The sequence below is a fragment of the Macadamia integrifolia genome, chromosome 1 (assembly GCF_013358625.1).
Source record: "Macadamia integrifolia cultivar HAES 741 chromosome 1, SCU_Mint_v3, whole genome shotgun sequence".
Lineage (NCBI taxonomy): Eukaryota > Viridiplantae > Streptophyta > Magnoliopsida > Proteales > Proteaceae > Macadamia > Macadamia integrifolia.
In genome coordinates, this window is record NC_056557.1 from 31,437,195 (window position 1) to 31,462,941 (window position 25,747).

At 39.3% G+C, this 25,747-nt stretch overlaps 1 protein-coding gene across 2 annotated transcripts in view; it reads right to left on the bottom strand.

Annotated features, from left to right (window-relative positions):
- LOC122084054 overlaps positions 1-25,747 on the bottom strand; it is a 42,092-nt gene that overhangs the window by 3,700 nt on the left and 12,645 nt on the right. For both annotated transcript variants that reach the window (XM_042652079.1, XM_042652071.1), the window contains exons 4-12: positions 24,909-25,063; positions 8,258-8,333; positions 2,978-3,045; positions 2,507-2,765; positions 2,081-2,212; positions 1,860-1,966; positions 1,713-1,766; positions 1,473-1,556; positions 849-1,012 (exon numbers count right to left, since the gene is read on the bottom strand). In XM_042652079.1, coding sequence (XP_042508013.1) covers positions 849-1,012; positions 1,473-1,556; positions 1,713-1,766; positions 1,860-1,966; positions 2,081-2,212; positions 2,507-2,765; positions 2,978-3,045; positions 8,258-8,333; positions 24,909-25,063 — 1,099 coding nt within the window. The remainder of the gene's footprint in view (positions 1-848; positions 1,013-1,472; positions 1,557-1,712; positions 1,767-1,859; positions 1,967-2,080; positions 2,213-2,506; positions 2,766-2,977; positions 3,046-8,257; positions 8,334-24,908; positions 25,064-25,747) is intronic.

The window sequence follows — 25,747 nt, forward strand, 5'->3', positions numbered from 1 at the left end:
TTTATCCCCCCTTGTATATTCTCTCCTCTTTTGGTAATGAAACTTTTTATTCATCCAAAAAAAAAAATTACTTGTGTCTTGATAAAAAAAAAAAATAAAGACTCGCCATTTGATGAAAACATTTTCTGAGGAAAATCAACCTGAAACATGTGATTAGGATCATTTATTTTACTTTAATTTTTTGAAGGAAAAAGATTAGTACTCTAACTCAATTAAGGCCTGTCCCAACTAATAGGGTTGGCTACATGGATCTGTTTCACTATTCCACTCTTTTCTAACTTCTCCCAAAGTCTGCCCCTCGCCTTTTTAGCTACTCCAACCTGAATCATATCAATCCCCCTTATGATGCATTCATAGATCTTCTTTCACATGTCCATGCCACCTTAAATGACACTCTCAACTTCTGATGTATTAGACCTATTCCTAAATTACCTCTGAAGTGTTCATACTTATGTCATCTTTTCTAGTTTTACAATTCATCCATCTCAGCACATTAATCTATGATGTTTACATATCAGGAAAATTTTAGTAAATCATATACATTAAACTGCAGATATATGATGGAAAATAAATTGATTATGTTAAACTTTTACCAATCCAATCTTTAAAATAGGATCTACTTAATGGTGGGGCATGGAAAATTATTAGTGCAGCAAACTCAATGTACAGGGGCTGCAGTGTCACCAGAACCCAGCCATTCCCAATCTGTAAATATGTGATTTATAATCTATTCAGTATTTTTCTGCTATGGCTGCACCCTTGCAGTAAGATACTATAACAAAAACCTAATATGAAATATTAAACACTAAATGATAACCACTAAAACAATATAAATGTTGCAGATGTACCTGGTCCAATCTACTTTTTTGGGCGTCGTAAAAAATTCAAAGCGGAGAGCCCACTGCACTGAAACATGAGGCGTAGAAAAAGACATAGGTCCATCCATGGGAATGGAGAACAGAAAGCTTGTCTGAACCAAATCAGCAACAACTTCATGGTAATCGCTCTGTACCTATAAGGCGATACAAATTGGTCCTCAGATGAACTCACTGATACTGAATCATAAGTCTAAGCAGCAAAACATAGAAGAGTAAACCAATTAATAGAACACCTAGGCCTGATTTAGAGCCAAGGACCATAAGCCAAATTGTAGAAGGGCCTTAAAATTTCAGCTGTCAAAATATTGACCCTTAAGTCCAACACCAGCCAAAAGGGAAGGTTTCATTTTCATGACAAAACAGTCTGGTTTTAGACTGAAATTTACCATGAGTAGGGGAGGGCACAGGCAACATCTGCACCATCTCTGGGCACCAAATACCAACTGAGCTGCCATGTGGTGGATACAGGGCAAGCCATCCATAGGAAGAGGAGAGAGGGAAGAGATCCATGTCCCTCAAAAGAATGATTAAGTATGAACTTAATATCAAACTGATTCTGGTACATATGAATACATGAAGGAAAAAAAAATGTACCTTTGCAACTGTCGGTGAATTCCTTCGTGAATGATGGACAAAACGTTGGGTTATAGTTTCTGAAGTCTCTAGGGTTATTGAAACCTGGGAGACATCAACGGTTCTAGTCATTATATAACTACAGAAAAAGCATCCATTAAACTTCATGTAAAAATGATACAGATATAGTCAAGCACAATTGTATGCGTGTGCAAATATCAGATTCTTTGGACTGTCCTATTTAACCAAATATACAATTACCTCAAGGCATCTCCTAGCTCCTTCTTCATGAAAGAAAGTGAGAGTGCCACCAATCTGTTGACAAGATATTAAAAGAAATAAATGCAAAGCTGCAGCCATAATCAAGAAATGCAGAAAGTGAACACAAAGTTTTCGCAGTGTCTTTACCATATCACTGAAGTAATAGGTTGAGTCCGAGTTCCTAGGGGTGTATCGGAGCAAAACTTGATCATCCAACCGTATATTGTAAGATCGTCCACGAATAAAGCCTTCTGCTGCAGAAAATATTTGCCACAAATAAGCTTACCGCTATTAATACAGAAAATATTGAGATCCCAGCAATTAGAGAAAAACAGATGCTATATGGTGATGAAAGTATAATTATTTACATGCTAGAGGCTCAATAGATCCAGGTACAGAGGGGGTTCCGACATCATCGTCAAGGGAAAAGGGATTTGTAAGCTTTCTCTGCTGACTAGGAGAGACAATAGCTGAAGGCTTCTCAGGAGGAGAGGGTACATCTGCTTGCAAGAATAAACCATCATTCTGGAATCAGACTTCATAGAAAAACCATAAGCAAATAATATAGCTCTCCAAATAGCTGAGAAACCAAGAAAAATACAACAAATAAGAACTTGTGCATCATGAACTAGTGAGACAAAAGCATCCACAAATTGCCAAGATAACTATTAAAGAACTGAACAACGTGTTAAAGAACTACTAAACTCCACCTGGAAAAAATTTTATTTTCTAAAGAGAAAAGTTAAGGAGATAATAGTTCTAGATTCCAGAATAGAGAGAAAAAAGAAGCTTACCCCCAACAGGATCATATAAAACCTCAGTTACAGAGAGCTGGGGAAGTGCCACATATGAAGATAAACTGGCACGTTCTCCTTGGGGATACGACAGATCTTTGTTTGAAGACCTTGCTGCAGATGATTGTAAAGATAAAGAACTTCCAAAAGCCTGCTCGAGATTTCCCTTTGCAGGATTGTAAGAAGAAACAGATGAGATCTCATCCCTTGAGCTTTCATAGCCTTCTTCAACTCCATCAAATGTTTCATTAGCTCTAGCCTGTCAATACAGTATAAATACTTTTAATTCAAAGAATTGGTTAGTTGTGACAAATATTCAATTACACTTTGTACATACATCATTGAAGCTTCAACATATTCTTAATGCGGTTGTCTGTGCATTCAAAAGCATAAACTGAACACTGGTAGGACTTCCAACAAGCCACATAGAATAGAATAAATAAGTGCCACCCAATATGGTCAAATGCTTACCCATTCAGAATCTCCATCCTTCTCTTTCCAATAAATATCTGTTTGGATGGTCATAGCAGGCAAAATCCCTGCAAACATTGACTAGCACAGTTAAGTTCCTCACATGCTGTTCTTTCAATATGAATACTTAAAAGCATCGAAATGTAGGTTAGATACTATGGAATATAAGTTTAAAGATGAATTGAATTGCACCACAGGAGTTGGAGTCTTGACAATTCTATTTGTTTTAAAGCATGGGAACAATGGGCAAACTATAAGTAGAAAATAATGAGATTATGCTACTTCTAGGAAACAAATATGAACAATAACTTCTTGGGGCCACCGCACGAGAGTTTCTCGGACTGACCCGTCCTGTGTAAGCGGTATCACAGTGACCCAGGGATTAGTCGGGTCAAAGATCTGGACACCCTGGGTATCCAAAAAAAAAAAAGGAAACCATATATGGCTTCCTCTGGTCCCACCAAACGAGCTACAAAGTCAGATCACCTTTATTTTTTCAACTACGATTCGGTGTCAATAGACCGGATCCAGGATGCTTCTATATAGATTGGTTCCAGTCCTAACGGATTCCAGTCAGGGAATGGTACCCTCGACCCCAGACCATAACCCCTGAATGTTTGATTAACAACTTCAATGTAATGTGAGTGGCAAACTTTTGCAACAACATCCATAGAAATTAGAATAAAAGCCACAGAAATATCTCAAATTTCGCTCATCATGATAGAAAGCTCCTTGACGGTTAAAAACACACACAAGAATAACAATTTGGAGGTACAGGAATGATTGAAAGTTTAAGAAAAGCAAGAAGAAAGAAAAGGAGGGGGGAATGTGACATCTTAAGATGAACAATGTTGCAGGCCAGATAAGGGTTCTTCACTTGTTGCATCCATGTGAGGTACTCTTAGGCTTGGTTCTTATATAATTAAGGTTTGTTGGTAGTATGTGCAATTTTTAATATAGGTTAGATAGGTTAGATAGGTTAGGCGACAAGTCCATTCAAAAAGAGTTTTGTTTTGCAGTGGCCATACATAATAAATTGTTTGTGGGTTTATAGGCCTAAGAGTCTCTTGGTATAATTTTTATCTGTATTTATGACCTGTTATGAAAAAATCAATTTTTGAGAATACTAAGGCCCTCTATGGTATCATTTTACATTTTTTTTTTTAATCTATTTAACAAAAATAATTAATGAAAACCATTTTTTATCAAAACATAAAAATGTTTTGGTAACTACTTGACAAAAATGACTTTTTGTGAGAAAATGTTTGGTATCTCTATGTGCAAAATAGTTTTTTAAAGAAATGGGTGAAGAGATTCCCTTAACCCCTCTTTCTTATAACTCTCTTTATCCACTTTGAACTAAAGAAGAGGGGGCAAGGGGCTTGGATTTCTAATTACAAAGCAAATGACTACTTTACCCCTCCATATTGAACCTTTAAGCACATGCTCATTAAAGTCCGGCGCAAAAATAACTGAAAATCATTTTTGGCCAAAACACATAAATGACTCTTGATCTCTTTTTTGTTTTTGTGTTTTACCAATTTTTTTTAAATAGAAACAAGCTCCATAAATGATACCAAATGCAGCCAAAACCATTTCTGTGAACAAAAATCAAAATGAAAAATGATACCAAAGAGGGCCTAAGATAATATATTATAGAAAGAGAAATGGGCTTGGTACACCAATATACAGCATAAATACCAAGATGCATTGCATGTTCAAGGCTTTGAAGACTAGTGAAAGTCATTTGTTGTTGGATTAAAGAAAGGTGAATAGTGCTCAATGCAGTAGGTTCAATGTACCGTAGCTTAAGCAAACAATTGGAGTACCTAAGGCAGTCATTGACGTCACTTTCAAATTTCAACATAACAGGAGAAACCACACTTCTTATATTCATAACATCGAATACCTGATTTGCAGCTTCCATTCCTACCACGGCTTGCAAACTGCCTCTTAGTTTGTGGACCTTCTTGATCACAATTCAAAAAGAAAAAATAAAAATGAAAGGAATTGTAGCCTCCTCCATAAACCACTAAAGCAATGAGATTTGTAGGCCGCTAAATGCTAAAGAGAAAATTGGTCTCCAAATGATCCAACAAGCGAATGCACCAAGCCCAGACCATCAAGATGGGTAGACAGAGACATAGGTAAACCTGGCCTCCATCATCAGTTCACCACTGATGAATTGGAGGATTCCACTTTCCAGCTGCTCCACAAACCACCCAAGTATTCCCCGATTCATCCCCTACCTCTTGTTCTCCTTTATATTATTCCGCCGCATTCATCTCCATCCATGAAGAATCATATGTGAATAAGACTGTCAATCATCCGCATACAGATAGACGCATGTAAGACTGAAAACATCATCATGTTCTTCCAAACGGACTCCATTTCTTCTTCGATTCAATTCACAGATCGAATGGAGATTCTACTGAAGCAACTACTGAAAAGGATATTTAGCGCATCTTGCATCTCTTCAATAAAATATGAGGTCTCTTAAAATCACCCCTTTGATATGATACCCAATACCGATATTTAAATCCTTGTAAACAGTTGCTGATTTCCATGTTCTCTTGCTTCTGAGAATTGAGATCCACTGATGAAATGATGTAGGAGGTCTAACAGTAGCTGAATATTTCAAATATGGGTACCAAAACAGAGCAAGAAAATCACCAGAACAGGCATTCTGCCAGAAGCATCTTGTGAGGCTAATATTTCTCTCAATTCTGTCTCTCTTGCTCTCATATGTTTGACTAATTGGAATCCTATGGGAGTAGTTGTAGCATTGTAAGGCACACAATATCGATACAAACAAATCATTGGAAGAAAGACTTCTACAGCTGCAAGTTTCTATTTTGAGTTTAGCTATAAATTTTCCAATTTTAAGTGTTGCGTTGTTTCGTTTACAAAAATCTTATGTCAGAGATTGGTAGTAGTTAAGGTTATTTCCCATCACTGTTCAGTAGGTTCAAGTCAATAAAAAGGATATATCGAACACACCAAAGCTTGTCTTCTCCAGCTAACTGGCTTCACTTGCGGTTCTCTCCCCGTCAAATATCTAGGCCTCCCCCTCATCTTTTCCAATCTTACCGCCCATCATTGCGCCCCCTTGCTCGACCAAATTCGCAAGAAGCTTCAGCTTTGGAAGAGAAAACTACTCTCGCATGTGGGGCACCTTGTTCTCATCCGATCAGTCCTCCAATCATCTTACATCTACTGGTCGGGCACATTCCAGCTTCCCAAGTCCATCATCAAATCTTCTACTCCTTGTGGAAAGGTTCTGATTCGCCAAAATTCCTTCATCCCATTCGTTGGTCCTCTGTCTATCTTCCCAAACGTGAGGACGGCCTCGACATTAGACGAATCAAAGATGTCAACTCTGCTGCTATCCTCAAGTTGTCCTAGAAAGTGGTCTCCTAGCACCCAGGAATCTTCATAATGACTCCTTATGGACCTGTAGTATCAAACCCAACTCTTCTTTGGTGTGGAGGACAATCCTCCTTGCTAGACCCTTGGCCTTGACTGCCATCAAATCCATCATTGGCAATGGTCTGAACACTTCCTTCTAGCTTGACAACTGGCACCCAGCTGGTGTCCTCTCCCATCTTGTGGGGAATCGAGTGGTCTACTCTTCCGTTATTCCCAGATCCTCCCCTTTCTCTTCCCTCATATCCAATAACTCTTGGTCCCCTCCGAATATCCCCCTCCCTATTCATCATTTGGCAATCCCTCAATTCCATTCCCCCTCCCCTTCTTCTTCCTTAGCCGATCGCATCTCCTGGTTCCCTTCCCCTATTGGGTGCTTCTCCTCCTCTTCGGCTTGGAACCACTTGAGAACCCTTATCCCCCACCCCTTGGTTCAACGTTGTCCGGTTTCGTGCTCACATCCCTCGCCATAGCTTTACGGTTTGGAGAGCCCTCTTGAACTGCTTTCCTACCTAGTCTTTCCTCACCTATCGCCACATCCCTATCTCCCGCGCTTGTTGTCTTTGTTGGAATGGCACTGAGAACACCAACCATCTCTTCTTTGAATGCCCCTTCTCCTATATCTAGAAACATGTCCTCTCCATGTGTTGGTCTGCTAGGAGAAACCCCCCTCCTCCTTCAGAGAGAATGGATTTGGATTGATATGACCTTTTTCGGGAAAATCCTCTTGCGAGTTGTGACATTGCCGGTAAGCTTGGGTTTGGCACTACGATCTCTCATATTTGGATGGAGCGCCGCAGATGGTCCTTCAAGTCCAAATCCTTCGACATGATTTGGAAGGCCATCCATTTTGATGTTTCATCCAAATTCAGTACCCTCCCCCTCAGATCGGTTGTAGACTCCCCAAGGAACAGGCTCACTGTTGCTTCATGGGGTATACCGCACAGCATTATTCTCCCCCCTTCCCCTGGCCCATAGGGTTGTATCATTTGGCCTTCAGGTTTTGTATATCCCCCTCTCTCTTTTCCCCTATTTTATATATTTTAATTCATCCGAAAAAAAAAAAGGGGATATAATGAACAGATCAACAGATTAGTCTTCCTCTAATGATTTTTAACATATCACGTCCTATTTTGAGTTACAACCTCTAATCTCAAAAGCTCAAACTGTTGAGGGCAACAACAATGTATATCAACGCCTCCTGCATGTGCATACCTGTACACACATGGCCCTGCATGTGACATGCACTAACTTGGAAAAACCATCACATGGCACCAAGGGGAGAATGTCTTGGCAATAAACGTCGCATAATCTTCATGGTCAGTGTAGTAATCCGACGATCAAAGAATCAAACAGCCCTTGGGTCACTTGGTAGGGTTTTGAAGAATGAGATAAACCACTGAGCTTGCTTGGCATCGAGTTTTAGCTCTGGCAGCTTGATCTGCTCCTGCAAGCATCAAAGTGTTGAGTATCCTACCCAAAGGCTTAAGCTATTAGGTGGAGAAGTCCAACTGGTATATGAAGCCATCCAAGGTCCTCAAGTTAGCCGATGTAGGATTATTCCCAGCAATTTGTTCTTCAAATCAGCTTATTTTCTGGTGATCTACACTTAGATTTCCTTAAGCTTTCTTCTCTACATTATGAAAGTAACTGGCAAATAAAGTTTAACATGTTACTGTTGGTGGAGGAAACTTCAAACATGTCAAGCTGCTTCTGCAAATTGAGATGCATAGACCTTTTAAATCACGACTAATAACAAAACAAACACCAAACATTCTTCTGACGCTTAATAGCAAATGGCAATTCCTAGAACATAAATTATTTCTTCACAGCTTACATAAATGAAGAGCATACCATTGTATTGACCTTCTTCATTTAGCAAGCCACTGGTCTTCTGTGTGATCCATATTTGCAATGGAGTACGAGCTTCCTGCAGGGGTTTGCTGATTATTAACACACTAAACATAAAGGATGCATATTTAAAAAAAATAAGATAAATAAACTAAATAGCCATACAATCATAATGTCAAGGCCCGAGGTGACGCCTAGATGTCTAGGCGCCTTGGTCCCCTTGTTGGTATAGCCTTGCGTCCAGGCCCCTTCCAACGCCTTGGGTCACCTAGACGCCAAGACAACTATGTGTACAATTTTTCCACAGGTAGCAAGAAAATATTAAAACTTATAGAACCTTAAGCAATTGCATTTGAAATTGAATTTATTCACCAAGTATACAAGTCAAACAAACAATTACCACAAAGAACACATGTCCCATATACTAATATATCGAAATCAACTTAATCATCACAGCTAATATATGAATTATTCCAAGATAGCTTGACTCGATAGATGGAAGAAGATATTAATGGAAGAGAAATTATTTGACCAGCAAGAGAGGTTCACCAGTTTGAACAACCTAACATGATGATAGTCACTAAACATATGTATAATCACCAAACCAATGACAGGGCAGTCTGATTGAGATTATTCAGTAGAAAGTACATGTACATTCCTTACAAAAGAAATAAAAAATAAATAAGAAATAAGAAAACCCAGCTGCATGTACAGAAGGTGAGAAAATAATGAGAACTTTCTATCAAAAAAAAAAAAAGTTAAATCAAACCTGAAGTACCCAATGTTTGATAAAAGTACGTTTGCGGTACCCCAGGCTTTAAAAGTGATGTTTGAGGCTCCCTTTGAATTTAGTCCTACCCCAAACCAAACATATTTCCAAATTTCTCCTGTAAACCCCACTCCAACCCCTTACCCATTGTCACCTCTGACACCACCTCCATCCACCACTGCCACCGATGTCACCACCACATGCAACACCCCCTCCCTCTGCCACTCTCATCCTCCCCTTCCCTACCTCCTCCCTCACCCTCACTTGAATTCAATCGTTGACTTCCATCTCAGTCAGATTAGACCATGGTGGTGGTTTATTCAGTGACGCATTTTGCATCCTTAAAAAGGCAGGGAGAGATGCAGAGGCAGGCAGCATTAGAGGTGGTGGTTTATTCTGCGATGCTCTTTGCATCCTCAAAAGGCCATTGATTAGACCAGACGCGGAGAGATGGAAAGCTCCGACTACCGATCGTAATAAAAAACCCTAAAACTGAGACACAGAGAAAGAGAGTCATTTGTGATTTGAGAAGCGAAAATCAGAAGCAGAGAAAAAATCGCTGGACCAGGTCCTGCATAGTGGGAACCTGTGGTGATCTGAAAGAAGACTCCGATCACCATGGCTAAGAAGGATAAGAAGGCTGATAACGCCACTCGCCGCATGGGTGCCGACTGCCAATATAAAAACCATCAAGAAATGAGGAATTTAATAATAAATCGCCTATGCATCTCTCCCCACCCCACCATTTGTTGTTTGTTCACCGGTATGCGCCAACCCTGCCCTCGCTCCCCTATGCGCAAGCTGGCCTGCAACCGCAGGCATGGGCCAGTCTCCAGCTGCAGACATTCTGCCACAGGCCAGCGCTGGCTGCAGCACCCTCATTGTCGCTGCTCTGCGGGTCTTCAGACCTGAAGAGAGTAATACAAACAACAACAGCTCAGCCTTATCCCAACTAAATGGGGTCGGCTACATGGATCCGTTCCAAGACAAAAGGAATTGAAAAGAAAGAAAATGGACACAACAACAACTCAGAAAAGCCCCACCAAAATGGTTCGACTACATGGATCCTTGCCCTCCAATCAGCTCTATTTGATATCATATCTGGGACTAGACCTAAACTATGCATGTCTTTCCTCACTGCTTCTCCTACGGTAATTTTAGGTCTACCCCTAGCTCTTTTATATACTTCAATAGTTCAATATGAATAAGATCACTCCTCTTTATTCACATATCCCAATGCCTTTGTAGGACATGGCCATGCCACCTCAAATGGCATTCTAAAAGCTTATCATGAATCGGGGTAACTCCCAAATCGGCTCTGATATGATCATTATTTACTTTATCCTTCCTAGTTTTGCCACACATCCATTTTAACATCCTCATCTCTGCTATACTTAGCTTATCTATGTGGCACTAATTGTCCAACATTCTGCCCCATATTAATAAAATAAAATAAAAATTCTACCCCATAGATCTTAGCCAGTTGGACGACAACCCTATAGAATTTTCCTTTAAGCTTTGACGGAATGCGTCGGTCACACAACACTCTGGATGCCATAGTTGTCAAGGCAACAAGGCGACCCAAGGCATTGGAGGGGTGCCTAAGCACTTAGGCAACAAGGTGCTTGCCTAGACAACCCAAAGTGCCCAAGTGTTATTTTTCATTTTCCCTCTTTTATAATTTTATTTAGTATGCTCCATATATCTCGTATTATCAAAAAACAACATTAAGCCACATCAAGTCATCAAAAATCGACATTAAACCACATCAAGTCATAAAAAATCAACATTAAGTCACATCAAGCCATAAAAAATCAACATTTGGAGAAATTTTCTTGTTCTCTAATAAGTCTGTCTGGTCAAATGATTTTATTTTTTATATGAGACTTTTATACATTAGATAGAGCACAAAATCAATTTTCCAACAAGTCTAAGATCACTTAAATCTGAGTTGTATTAACAAAGATAAGTTCCAACCAAACTTATTTTAAAGTGGGCGAATGTTGTTCAAATTGCATAAATAAAAATAATTTTATGGACATCAAAATAAAAGAATATTTTGGTGCACTTTTGGTTTTTAACAATGTCTTAACCAAAGTTTAAACTATCGGTGTGTATTGTATTGTATTGTATCGTATCGGCCAATACATATCAGTCAGAATCGATATTATACACACCAATACAATACATGCACTATTAAAATTTTTTTGTATCGAGCTATATCAATGTGTCTCATACCGTACCATATCATACGATACGTGCCAATATAGCTCGATACAATGATGGTGTTGGTTAGGGTGGTGGTGGTGGGGTTTCACAATCTTATGAAGAATTGCAGTTCACATGTGAGGCAGGGTGCACACATGGATCATGTTTCTCACCCACAACCAAAGTCTTACAATCGGAAGGGTAAGCACTCCCTCAATCCAAGTGAGAGTGATGTGCTTATAAGGAGCATGGAGTAACTCAACATGAATTCGGACCACGTTGGAGCTTCATCAGGCTATGTACAACATGTATCTTTAGGTGCTCCTTTAGGCTATGGATATAGGGCTTCTTCGGGACCAACATTAGGCACTCCAAACCAGTACAGGAGATTCTACTATGAGTGGGAGTCCCATTACAATAGATGATTCAACTGGAGTCAATATTGTGCCTATGTTTGACAAGTGCACATCATCATCTTAGTCACTACTATTCATGAAGAAGCTCCCAACAATGACTACAAACCAGCCCGACACTCTTCATGGCACCCATGGCAATGACAATAGAAAACATGTAGGAAACCTCATCCTTTATAACAACTTCAATTGAGCGCTTTTGTCTCTCAATACGATGTTCTCCATTTTAGTGTTTAAGCATGATACATTTTATAATACATCTCTTAAATTTACCTGATCGATACGGCGACCGATACCGATACTTTATTCCTTGGTTTTACCATAGTAAGATTTATATAAATATTTAATTTGAGAAAAACTCCAGCATTTGGAGGTTGAAAATCACCCCTACAACCAAAATCTAGTTCTTGTTCTTGGCCTGGGGGTAAATTTTTATCCTTTTATTTTTAAAACCATTTTTATTGGATCCAAATGGGGGTATTTTGCTTATTTATGAATAATATATTAAATGACATTTGGCATAAATAAGTGCCAAACCTGGTTCGACGCCCTATTTCAAGGCAAGGTCCAAGGTATCGGGTTTCGACCCTTAGAGAGACCGAAATTTCAGTTGAAACTTGGAAAATTTCAAGGAAACCATAGAATTTTTCCCGATTGGGTGGAAACTTTAGGGGGGTCGTTCAATGTGTTTTTTTTTTTTTTTGCCTGATATGTACATCCTCTTTTAGACATTTCCAACACATTCACATAATTAGTTTCATAGAAAAAAAAAAAACACAAAGTCATACTTGTGGGGTGAACCAAAAGTTTGGTAATGTATGTTATGCCGTTGACTGAAAGTCTAAAACTATACTACGTAAGTACATAGTCTACATTATATGTAGCTTACAATCTACATAAGTACATAATACAAAGGATCCAAAATAAACAATAATATTACATCTTAATGAGTTATCCCTCAACACTCAACAGTCAAGTGACTCAACAATCAACATTCAACATTGAACACTGAACACTCACACTCACATTTAACACTCAAAAGTCGATTCCAAGTAGAGTGTCTAGGCAGTTCTAGTCCACGAACTGCGTACCACTGCAGTTGTCATAGCCACTCCTCTGAATGCACCACATATGTGTCCCATGACATGTTTTGGGCCCAATTGTTTTGGTAGTCCATCACTGCTCATCTATAAGATGCATCATTAACATCAGCTAGGTATCCCAGCCTAGGGAATGACTCAATCACAATGATAGGATGTGGATATGGCACACAAGGTTGGGATGGATACCCAAAGATACTGTCAACAAAAGATGACCCACAACCTGAACTACCCTCTTGTCCAAATGAGATAGATGATCCACCATACTGTCCATTCCCACCTCCACCATATCCAAATGAACCGGTCCCCTCGAAGGATGGTCCATTGGCATATACACCATACGATGGATACCCATAACGCAATGCCGCTGATCCGGCACTCTCAAAGCCACTATCACCATGATGTACTGAACTAGGTCTCAAGTCAATAATTCTGGTGCACGCCAATGCCCAGATCTTCCACTATGTCCCAAACTCATGGCTTCCTAATGTAGAACTAGAATCAACAAGTCAACCTAACTCCAAAACAGAAGGATACTCTCAAAGAACACCCATTCAATCACCAAATAACTCAACAACAGAATGCTAACAAAATATAAATAAACAAGCAAGGATCAACCAATCGATCTCAGTATTTCAGAAATTCTGTAACTGAATGGTAATCAGGGAATTAAGGCCTTAACACACCCTGAGACTGAATCATTGGAGAACAATGCTTAAAATAATAAACAAACATTCAAAGCAGTCGATTCAAAATTCTGGGCAGAAACTGGGTTAAACTGGAATCGACTATAATAGGGAGATTTCGCATAACAAGCAATCCCCAGGTCTGATTAACCTAAAATTTGAATCGAACCGTCCTCTCAGCAGGTGTGACACTCGACCAAAATATGGGAGCCATCATGTGACTGGTTGGTCTGGTAAGTGGTGGTCGGTGTACAGGAAATTCTGGAAATCTCAGAACAGAGCTAAGAGAAGAACAGAACTGTTACCTGGAATGGTTGAAGAGCAATATAAAAAAGAGAAAAGTTGATGGAAGGAACCACTCGAGCTTCTCACCGCAGAGTGTCAACTAGATCAAACACTAGTCTCGTGGCCTTGATCAAACACAAGACAGTTCTCACCAGAGACATAGCAGCGCAACAGCATATTTTAGGTACATAAAATTGTGGAGGCTATGCGAGCCGCCCTCTTTATTTATAACTTTGATGGGAAGATTACAATTTAGAAACTAACATAGTTACCAAAAACTGAAATTGGAAACTTTTAAAATAGCAAGTCTTCTAGTTACTAAAACTGGAAATAGAAACTAGGAATTAGAAACTACTGAAATACTGAAATTAGAAACTATTGACCAGTGACTGAAAATAGAAACTAATAACTTCCATCAAAGCAAAGTCATGTGGGCCTTAGTCCTTGCCCTGGCCAACTCCTCTCTTCCTCCTCCTTTCATAGGTCTTCATCGCTGCATCAACTCTCCCCGGCTTGAAAACGTTCGTCTCCGATGAATGGGTGATGGACATGTAGTGCTCATACAAGTTTGGATCAAGTCGTTTGAAGTCATCAACATGAATCCAAGTACAATCACTACCGGGACGGCCCTTCCATTTGACAAGGAATGTGTGATAGCCGGTACCACAGCGGGTAGTCTTGTAATTATCATCCAAGACATCTTCAATCACATCAGTGGTAGGTGCCTTAAGTTGGGGCAGCCGCATATTTTGAGGCTCATAAAATCGTGGAGGCTATGTGAGCCCTCCTCCTTATTTATAACTTTGATGGGAAGATTACATTTTAGAAACTAACATAGTTACTAAAAACTGAAAGTGGAAACTTATAAAATAGCAAGTCTTCTAGTTACTAAAACTAGAAATAGAAACTAGGAATTAGAAACTACTGAAATACTGAAATTAGAAACTATTGATTACTAACTAAAAATAGAAACTACTAATTCCCAACAAATCAAAGTAGTGTGGGCCTTAGTCCTTGCCCTGGCCGACTACTCTCTTCCTCCTCCTTTCATAGGTCTTCATTGCTGCATCACTTCCATTGTGCCATACAAGCCAAAGGGTCAAATTGGCTTCCCACTTCGCAGAGAAAAAAAATAAGGGGAGGGTCGAATTTTTGAGAATAGAAGACTTGGTTTTATATAAGGGCTGGTTCCACCCAAAGGTCGAACCAACTAGTTCAGTCAAAATTTCCCACATTTCGGTCGAAATGTGGGAACTATCGTCGAAACCTGTCGAAACCTAAAAAGTCACAGGCTATATGGTATCGGGCTGTTGCATTACCATCAAAATGTGCGAAATTTCGAAGGCATCAGTCAACTTCTTGAACCATGTTTCAAGGTGGGTTGCACTAACGCGACAGTTTCCTAGACCCCAAGAAAACTGCCTAGGCACCTAGGCGGCGCCCTTGACAACTATGCTCATTCTTCACTAATCAATTTTTTTTCTCCCATCTTCTCTCTCATCAATCCAAGCCATCAATCATTCAATTCTGGTTAGATATTTTGTAATTTAAATCTGAAATTTCAGATGTTAAAATCTAGTAATACTCCTTGTTAAATCTGACCACTAGATCTGAGATTAGATATGAGAAATTTTAGATGTAAGATATGATTGGTTGATCAATCTTGATTGATATGCATCATTAATCCTTCTTCGCCATTCAATCATGTTTAAAGCTGTATTTATGTTTAAACCTAAGGCATCCATATCTTTGTGACTTTGTCACTACTACTGCCCAACTAATATTTAGCCTACTCTTAGTTCTTTTAGCTCCTCTAGTCTGCAAACTACCACTCCTCCTTACCGGTGCAAGCTATGGCCTCCGTTGTACATGCCCTAACCACCTCAAATGTCTCTCTTTAAACTTGTCACCTATTGAGCCCACTCTCACATCCCCTCAAGTCTGTTCACCTCTTATTTTATCTCTTCTAGTCTTGCCACTCATCAACCTTAACATCCTCATTTCATCTACACATTTTATTTATGTGTTGTTTCTTTGTCACCAACACTCAGCTAAATACAAAGTCCCTATCTTATGCCTGTCCTATAAAATTTTCCTCGTTTCAATGGAATGTTTCAATCACATAAAACTCCCAAAGCACTCCTCCATTTATTATTGTATGAGCAACATCTTCCTCAATTTACCCTTCTTTAATTAAAATGGAGCCTAGTTACCTCAATCATCACTTTTGAGTATGTCACAATCATCAATCCAAACCACACCATTGCTGCTGCTACTTTACTAAAGCCGCACTCCATATACTCTGTTTTAGTTCAACTTATCGAAACCTTTTGACCCAACAGAACATCTGGTGGGATTCCTCCTCCTAACATCATCAAGCTAAACAAAGAATGCGGCTCATTTGGGAATATGGGTTCAGCAGGTAATGGAGGTGCTTTTAGAAACCATGATGGGTGGTGAAGTTGTCTATTTCAGATCCTATTGGAATTGCAGATTTCATCATGGCAGAGTTAAAAGGTTTATCAAGGGTACGGAGCTAGCTTTAACATAGGGTTGGATGGGTATATCATTGTGGAGGGAGATTCGACATCTGTGATTAATTGGCTTCAGGCTCATCTTAATAGTCCTTGCCAATACCTATATCCCGTCAAGAGGGCAACGATCTGGCTGTGAGGGGGATTTTACCTTCTCTTGAAGGATGAGGTCTGACAAGAAGCAAGAGGCAGACTGTATACGCACATGGTTCAAGAAGTCGACTGATACCATCGAAAGTTTGCAAATTTTGACGGAATCGGAACAACCCGATATCATATAGCCTGTGACTTCAGGTTTCAACAGGTTTCAACATGTTTCGATGAAAATTCCCCCATTGACGGTATCGCAACAGCCCGATACCATATAGTCTGTGACTTCAGGTTTCGATAGGTTTCAACATGTTTCGATGAAAATTTTCACTGACCACCCAGCTTGTTCGACCCTTTGGGTGGAACCAGCCCTTATATAACATGCTTTTAAGGGAAACCAAGTCTTCTATTCTCAAAACTTCGACCTTCTCCTCTTATTTTTTTCTCTGCGAAGTGGGAAGCAAGTTCGACCCTTTGGATTGTTTGGCACAATGGAAGCCATGAGTTTGGGACAGAGTGGAGGATCTGGGCATTAGCGTGCACCAGAATTCATTGACTCAAGCCCTAATCCAGTACATCATGGTGATAGTGGCTTTGAGAGTGCCGAATCAGCTATATCACATTATGGGTAAAGGTGTTAATTGGTTCGGTTTCGGTGTATACGGTATAGTTCGGTTCGGTTCACATTTCTTTAGCTGAAACCAAAACCAAACTATTTACTAAACGATTACACTTTCGGAAACCAGAATCGTTTAATAAATGGTTCTAATTTCATGGTTTTTAAACGGTGTCGGTTTTGCGATTCTATACCATTTTGATCGCGGTTTAATCCATATGGTTTCTAAACGGTTAGCAACCGGTTTGTTGGTTTATTCGCATGCCTACTGAAATTTTCCTTTGTTAATAAAAACTTCAATCTTGTGTCAAATTCAATGAGCAATGAGGCATTGAAGGGGCAAGGTTTTAACGACATAACTACATAATAGGAATAAAATATTGAATAAGTTGTCGGACAAACTCTATGGTCCTTTGTTCTTCCCTAAATTAAACTCATCTTGTTTTGTTTATATGAAACTCATTATTTTAGATAGTCATATACGGTTTAAACGGGTCGGTTTTGATGGTGTAAATAGTTCGGCTTTAACGGTGTTAATTCGGCTTGAAACCGCGGGTTAAACAGTTAAAACTGAACCAAACCGTTTAATTAATCAGTCTGAAAATTGAAACCAGAACCGAATCATTTACTAAACAGCTTCACGATTTCGAGGTAAACGGCTTGGTTTGGTTTCAGTAAATGGTTTCGGTTTCAAACATCCTTAATTATGGGTAACCATCGTATGGTGTATATGCCAATGGACCATCCATTGAGAGCACTGGTTCATTTGGATATGGCGGTAGGTATGGACAGTATTGATAGGGGAAACCTTAGGGAAGAGAGGGGAAATCATAATAGCAGGGGGAAGGGGAAGCACACCTTCTCACAAAACACAAATTCAACTAATTCAAAAATAAATTCACTCTAAGTTGTCCATCGGTTACAGCCTACATATAGAAAAAATAGAGACATGAAATTAGAAACTATTTAGAAGTAGTATCCAACCTAAACTAGGAAACAAGCATAAAAGGAAACTAGTGTAAGGAAGAAGTCCTAACTCCTACGTTCAAGTAAAAGCATGAAATAAAAGACTATTAGGAAACTACTACTTATTTCCAACCCTTGTTGGACCAAAACCCTGGACTGGACCAGTTCTTCTTGGCCCTTGGCTTCCGGTCATGCTGGTCCAACCAAGTAAATGCAGATGTATCTACATCAACTCTACTCCTCTGAAAAGAACTCAACTCCATCGAGTTTGGATGAGGTCCAAGAATGTCGTCAGAATCGATGCGCTTGAGGAGAAAAGTACCAGCTGTCCTCTTGAGTTTAAGAGGGGGAAGATCCTTTGCTGGAAGAAACTTCATCTCAAGTTCACCATGTTGAAAAAAGTATGTATTCTCATATCTGTAGTGCTTGGCCTTCTTGTCGAACAACCATGGGTACCCCAGAAGAATGTGACAAACTTTCAAAGGGAGATCATCACACTGAATCTGATCAATCAGTCCACCAATAGAATATATGAGTAAACACCTTTTACTAATTTTCAGATTATTGTTGTTCACCCACCCAACCTTGTAGGGGTTCGGATGAGGCTCAGTTTTTAGCCCCAACTTGCGAACATCTTCAACAACAATGTTGGTACAACTGCCGGGGTCAATCACCATATTACACAAGCTATCATTGCATCGCACCCTGGTCTAGAAGATACTATTACGGCGCCAATCATCCTCATCGGGAATCTTCTGTGTAGTCAAAAGATGACGGATTACATAGAACGATTGAGGCTCACCATCACTGTCACCATCATTAATCTCATTAGGCTCACGATCACATTCAGCCTCCAGATTCACTGTTTCTGTTTTTGGTTGCCATTCTGGTACATAGGGTATAAAATTGTCCTTGTCGATGTATGCTAACAACCGGTTAGGACATTGATTAGCTCGATGCCCGTACCGGAAATACTAAGTTCCTGTCATAACCACGCTGAGGTGGGGAGTATGGACGATTAGGCTATGAAGATGACATGTCTGAATCATGTCGAGGTGGGAAATACGGCCGGCTAGGTCGGGAAGATGACATAGACGAAGCACTAGCCTGTGGTATGCTGATTGACGTTTCCTGTTGAGATGACTGTGGCTGAATAGAACTAGGACCCCTAGGAAAAGCATCTGTAAATGGCCTCCAATTGCATGGGCGTTTCAGACTTTCCTCAACCTGATATGCTACTTGTACGGCATCTTCCATTGTAGGAAATCGGCTCGATGCAAGGGCAGCACTAAGTTGAGGGTGCAAACCATTGCGGAATTGTGCCACCAATACTTCTTCATCCCCACTCAAAATCAGAACAAGTGGCCAAATAATAAAATCTAGCAACAAATTCTTCAACAGTCAAGTTCTTCTGTTTCAATTGTGTAAACCTGAGATGAATGCATTGCTTGTAATCAGAAGGTAAGAATCTCCGGTTCATGACTTCATGCATTTTAGCTCTAGTGACTAAACCAACGCCTTAGGTTCGATTCTGTTGTTGTTGCTTAACCCACGAGACCTGGGCCGTGCCTTTCAGTTTAGCCTCTGCAAATAGGATCTTTCGGGCCTCAATCAACCTGTACTATTTGAAGAACGTCTTTAAGCTGTGAATCCAGTCAAGGTATAGTTCTGGATTGTTATCTGCATAAAAATCAAGGACATCCAATTTTGCTACTCTTTCTACTCCATCATCATATCTACCCATTCCATATGGTGGTGGAGGTGGAGGTGGTGGTGGTGGTGGCGGTGTATGATGTGGTGGCAGTGGCGGTAGTGGTACTGACAGATCCCGTGGAGTGGTGTTGGAAGAATCTCCAGATTGAATGGGACTCTTTCCTTTATTTGCTGCCACCAAACGAATAATAGAAACTTGCATAGATTCCATCATTATCTTAAGGGAAGTGACAACAGTAGCGAGAGCATCAATTTTTGCATCAGTTTCCTTTATAAGAGTTCAACTGTTGAATAACTTCACTATTGGCTACCATGGTGGAGATAGGCAAGATTACACTCAAATTTGATGGCAAAATAACAAATAAAAGAGGTTTAAAGAACAATGGAAAAATGGTAAATAACTCTTTTTTTTCTTTTTTAAGGATGGAAGATCTGTAAACACTTGAAATTCAATTTAAACCACAAAGGGGGGTATCACGTGTGGGGCAGGGGTCTAATTGAAAATAAGGACAAATATGGGATAAAAGATAATGGGAGGGGTGGTGTGGTGTGGGAAATAAGCAGAATTAGAGGGGTAATTCTGGAAAAGAGGAATTAGAAAGAAGAATTAAGAATCGATGGGTTTGGAATCCCCAAAAAAAAGATCCTTCTCCTCCTTAAAGACGGAACCAGCAGGGGGAGTCAGCTTCGACCAAGAGACAGGCTAGCGATGGGGTTTCGCATGTATATGCTCTATCTTTTCTCTCTCTTCTCGTCTTCTTGCTTCTCCTTCTTTCTTCTCTTCTTCTCTTCTTCGTCTTCTTTCTTCCCTTTTTTTTTCTGGTTCTTTTTTTCCGCTAATGGAAGTCTAAGGCAGAGACAAAGGTAACAGAGGGCTCGATGGGGGGGGTTGCTTGAAGAAAAAGGAGGGTTGAGTCTCAACTGGTCGAATTTTATTTTATTTTTTTAAGGATTTCTGTTCTCAGTCTTGGTAGAAATGAGAATAGAAAATGGGAAGATGGGAAAGAAGAAAGGGAATGAGGATCTTCGGCTCTAATACCAAGTTAATGGGGGAAACCTAAGGGAAGAGAGGGGAAATCAAAAAGCAGGGAGAAGGGGAAGCACACCTTCTCACAAAGCACAAATTCAACTAATTCAAAAATAAATTCACTCTAAGTTGTCCATCGGTTACAGCCTACATATAGGGAATATAGAGACATGAAATTAGAAACTATTTAAAAGTAGTATCCAACCTAAACTAGGAAACAATCATAAAAGGAAACTAGTGCAAGGAAGAAGTCCTAACTCCTGCGTTCAAGTAAAAGCATGAAATAAAAGACTACTAGGAAACTACTTATTTCAAACCCTTGTTGGACCAAAACCCTGGATTGAGCCGGTTCTTCTTGGCCCTTGGCTTCCACAGCCGGTCATGCTGGTCCAACTAGGTAAGTGCAACTGTATTTGCATCAAGTATGGTGGATCTTCTACCTCATTTGGACATGACGGTAGTTCAGGCGGTGGATCATCTTTTGTTGACAGTATCTTTGGGTATCCATCCCAACCTTGTGTGCCATGTCCACATCCTGTCACTGTGACTGATCCATTCCCTAGACTAGGATACATAACTGATGTTGATGATGCATCTTACAGATGGGCAGTGACGGGCTACCAAAACATGTCATGGGATGCATATGTGGTGCATTCAGAGGAGCGGCTACGACATCTGCAGTGATACGCAGCTCGTGGACTAGAACCACCTAGACACTCTACTTGGAATTGACTTTTGAGTATTAAGTGTGGAGTATTGAGTGTTGAATTTTGAGTGTTGAAGCCAGCTCCATCAGGTGGGTTGGATGAGATCAACCTAAAGATTCTAAGAGGTAATGATGTGAGAGTTTTTTGGGGAATTAGGGACAGGGTGCAAAATATATGTACTTCCGTAATATAGTTTCAGACTTTCAGTCAACGACTCAACGTGCATTGCCAAACTTTTAATTCACCCCACAAGTATGACTTTTTGTGCTTTTCTATGAAACTAATTATATGAATATGTTAGAAATGTCTAAAAATAGGATGTATACAAAAAATAAGGCCAAAAAAATACATTTTTGGGGTCGAAACCAAAGTTTCCACCCAACTAGGAAAAATTCCCGGGTTTCCTCGAAATTCCCCATCTTTTGACCAAAATTTCGATCTCCCCAAGAGTCGAAACCAAATACTGATGTAGAATTGATGATGTTGAACCGGGTCCGATTGGATTTTTGGATTCCTTAGGATCTTTAGGATTTTATTTTGTTTGGGAATTATTTGCAATATTTTAATTTGGGTAATTGATAGTCAATTAGGGAATTACCACTTTAAGTTTTATTTTGCTTCTAATTTTATTAGTTAAAATTTAGGAAGTAATTAGTAGTTGCTATTTCAGTTTTAGACTTTGATTAGGCAAGTTTTAATTTCAATTTATTATATAAAGGCATGTAACCCAATTTAGTAGACAAATTTTGAATGCTGAATTAATTAATTGGTTGAAACCTTGTGGTTTGCTTGGTCGTGAGACCTTCTTCCCTCTTCCCCTTTGTGTGATTCTTCTCTTCTCCCTACAACTCTTATTTCTCTCAGAGATTTCTTTCTTCCCTGAGGCCCTCCTCCATCAAGTGGTATCAGAGCCGAAGGATCCTTTCCTTCATTCTCTTTTCCTTCCCTATCTTCTTCCCATTCTCAGTTCTAATTTCTCCCGAGACAAGACTGAGAACAGCATTCAGCAAAAAAAAAAAAAAAAGAATCACAGCAGCAGAGAGAAGACGACAAGAAGAAAAGGAAGTAGAAAATTGATTGACTAGTTTTTTTTTTGTTTGGAAACCATGGCCGTTTAGTACATATCTCTTACTTCCCTGAACTTCTTCTCTTCTTTCCCCTTTCCTTTCTTTTTTCTTTGTTCCCTGTTCTCTCTCTCTGGTTCTATTCCAGGCAGTACTTGCAGCCAATGAAAGGGGGTTTGAGCTCCCTTGATTCTGCAGCTTCCAGTCTGAAACTTGGGGTATAAACTCTCCTACCTGGAGCGATCTAAACCCTAAGCTCCATCCCAAGCTCCTACAACTCAAGAGGATAACAGATCTGAAACCAGAAATCAGATCTGAGTTTTTTCCACCAGTTACAGGTCGCAAGATTTCCCTCGGAGCTTGTTGCATCTTCTTCTGCTCTGAATGCAGTTGGAAACCAGAGTGCTTCGACCCTCGATCTCTCTTCCGAAGTGCTGGATCAATCGAAGTTCTGCTGGAGTAGTTCCATCAACTGAAACCAGCAAGTTCTTTCGCCATGGTGGAGTCATGAGGTTGATGGTAACCAAGTATCTAAACCCCACTTAAGCACTTGTTTAATTCTTATCTACCCCTAAGCCCCTGTCTCTTGTTTTACAATAGAACCCTTGCATTTAAACTTTATTTCAATTTAACCCTATCACCATGTTATTTCCAGAACTGAACTCTTCCTTCAGGACAAATTCCAGATCTGTCCCCATTCAACTATTTCACTCTAAAGGGTTCTAAATTGTACCAGAAATTATAATATTGCCACTGGTTTGTTTAAGTTGAATTATTTGTTCTTTTGTGGGTCCATAAGCAATACCGGCACAAGATTGGTCATGGATTCCTTTGTGTTCAAGTTTCGAGTGCGGTTGCCCAATGGAAAGTCTACTAAATTGTTAATTGATGAGCGACAAAATGACAATTTTGTCTCAACATCTGTAGTGGATATGTTGTCAGAGACTAGTCAGATTTTTTTCTAGTCGGAGGATAATGTATTTGTTGAATTTTCTATTCCTCCTTATTATGATGATGCTTTTTGTGAAGTGTTTGACTCTACTCAGCGCATCATTAAATTGGGTCGAGACTGGTTGGAACAACGAGACGGTATTCTTGATCATGACAACTGACAACAATGTGTGTACCCTCTAGGCTTACCACATGCGTCGAAAATTTGATCTCCATGGACTGGTTGAGTCAAAGAAAGTCATACCCCCAATACAACCACAAGATGAACCAGAGGCATCAACACAAGTGGAAGACCGTCCTATTGTGGAACAGGTGATGACAACAGAAAGAAAATTGTGGATCAAGCAATGAAGGACATCAATGCAGTGCCACTTGTTCCGCATCATGAATTCGTTCTTCCCCATGATTTTTCGGATTTGAATGCACCTCCAAAGCTTCACATCACTGATTTTGTTCGTGATGCAAATGACGAGCAATTCACCCCCAGTCATGAGTTTTTACTATTATCATTCTTTAAAACTCGTGGACGAGTTTTTCTTAACATCGAGGGAGTTGATGCAAAATTGATGTTGTTGAACCGGGTTGACACTTCGGGCAATCTCAACCGAGATGAACCGGGTTCGATTGAATTTTTGGATTCCTTAACATCTTTAGGATTTTATTTTGTTTGGGAATTATTTGCAATCTTTTAATTTGGGTAATTGATAGTCAATTAGGGAATTACACTTTAAGTTTTATTTTGTTTCTAATTTTATTAGTTAGAATTTATGAAGTAATTAGTAGTTGCTATTTCAATTTTAGATTTTGATTAGGCAAGTTTTAATTTCGATTTATTAAATAAAGGCATGTAACCTAATTTAGTAGACATATTTTGAATGATGAATTAATTAATTGGTTGAAACCTTGTGGTTTGCTTGGTCGTGAGACCTTCTTCCCCCTTCCCCTTTGTGTGATTTTTCTCTTCTCCCTGCAACTCGGATTTCTCTAAGAGATTTCTTTCTTCGCTAAGGCCCTCCATCAGATACCTTGAACTTTGGACAGGCATTCCTTGTCTTTGGGCCCTTATCCAATTGATGCAATTCCTTTCTAGTGTTTTGGCCTGTAAATCTTCTTGTTGTTGTATTCCAACTTGTTCTGTACATAACTTTTTCCTCTATTTTAATAAATTGGTTACTCATCCAAAATAAAAAATAAAAGAAAGGACATCTGGGGTGGCCTCACAGAATGATTTCATCAACTTTAAACTGTTGGGTATTCAGATATCATGTAAGAGAAATATTACAATAAACAGGCATACAAGTTTAGAAGTTAAGACGCATTTAACATTATAACAGAAAATTTTACCTGTAACACAAACTTCATTCAAGGAAATGGAAAAAGAAAACAGAAAAAAAGTGGGAACAAAACAACAATGATAACTCTGTCAATAAGAGTCCACCATGAAGCAATGCAAAAGGCCAAAACAACAGAACGGACACTTATTTCAGTAACTTTTTAGATCTACTACAGAAGCTTAAATACCAACCAGCTGAATCTGATCCTTGCGATCTATATTGGAATGGCCATTCTCCAATATCAACCACTGTCCAGAGAGTGTAGTTCTAACATAATAGAGATAACGAACAGTGGCACCCCTATAAGATGGAGGTATGATATTTGGTAGCTCTGTTCGTACTATGTCTGCAGAAGAAAATTTTCAGCAAGTAAGAATTTAATAAATTTGATCAAAATGCTGTTACGTATCTTGATAAGTACAGAAGTATTAAAGATGAAAAATACCATGTACACAACAGAAAAATAATTATTTGATTTATGAAAGCAACTAACCTTAATATTAATAAATTGTTATTTGTCAAAAATAATAATCATAATAACATCTTTACTAAAAAAACCACAGAATAAGGCCACAAAGTAGCTGACCGGTCACCGGAACCAATACTATGCAGCTTGGCTTGAGCTCATGCTCAAGACAAAGGCTCAGTCACCTGAAGTAATTAAGGCTATCATCTCAAGCTCACACACACGAGTGATCTAAGGTCTAATACAAGCACAAAATCCATTAGAGGCAGGGATGTACTCATTTAAATAATAATAATAATAATAACACCAATGATGATGACTATTGTTAACATAAGGAGAAACGTGACTCATAAGAGTTTTCATAAGAATAAAATAATGGTAAATAAAAATATTCACACTAATAGTAGTAACAAAATAGAGAAAATATGACTTCAAACAGAGTAGAATGGTGAAAAATTATTCTAACTAGTTGGGTAAAGCTTTGTCAAGTCGAGTAACAACAAGAAGGTAAGGATCACTTATAGAGCTTCTCTACAGGATTACCAAATTGAGCCAAATGGGGGG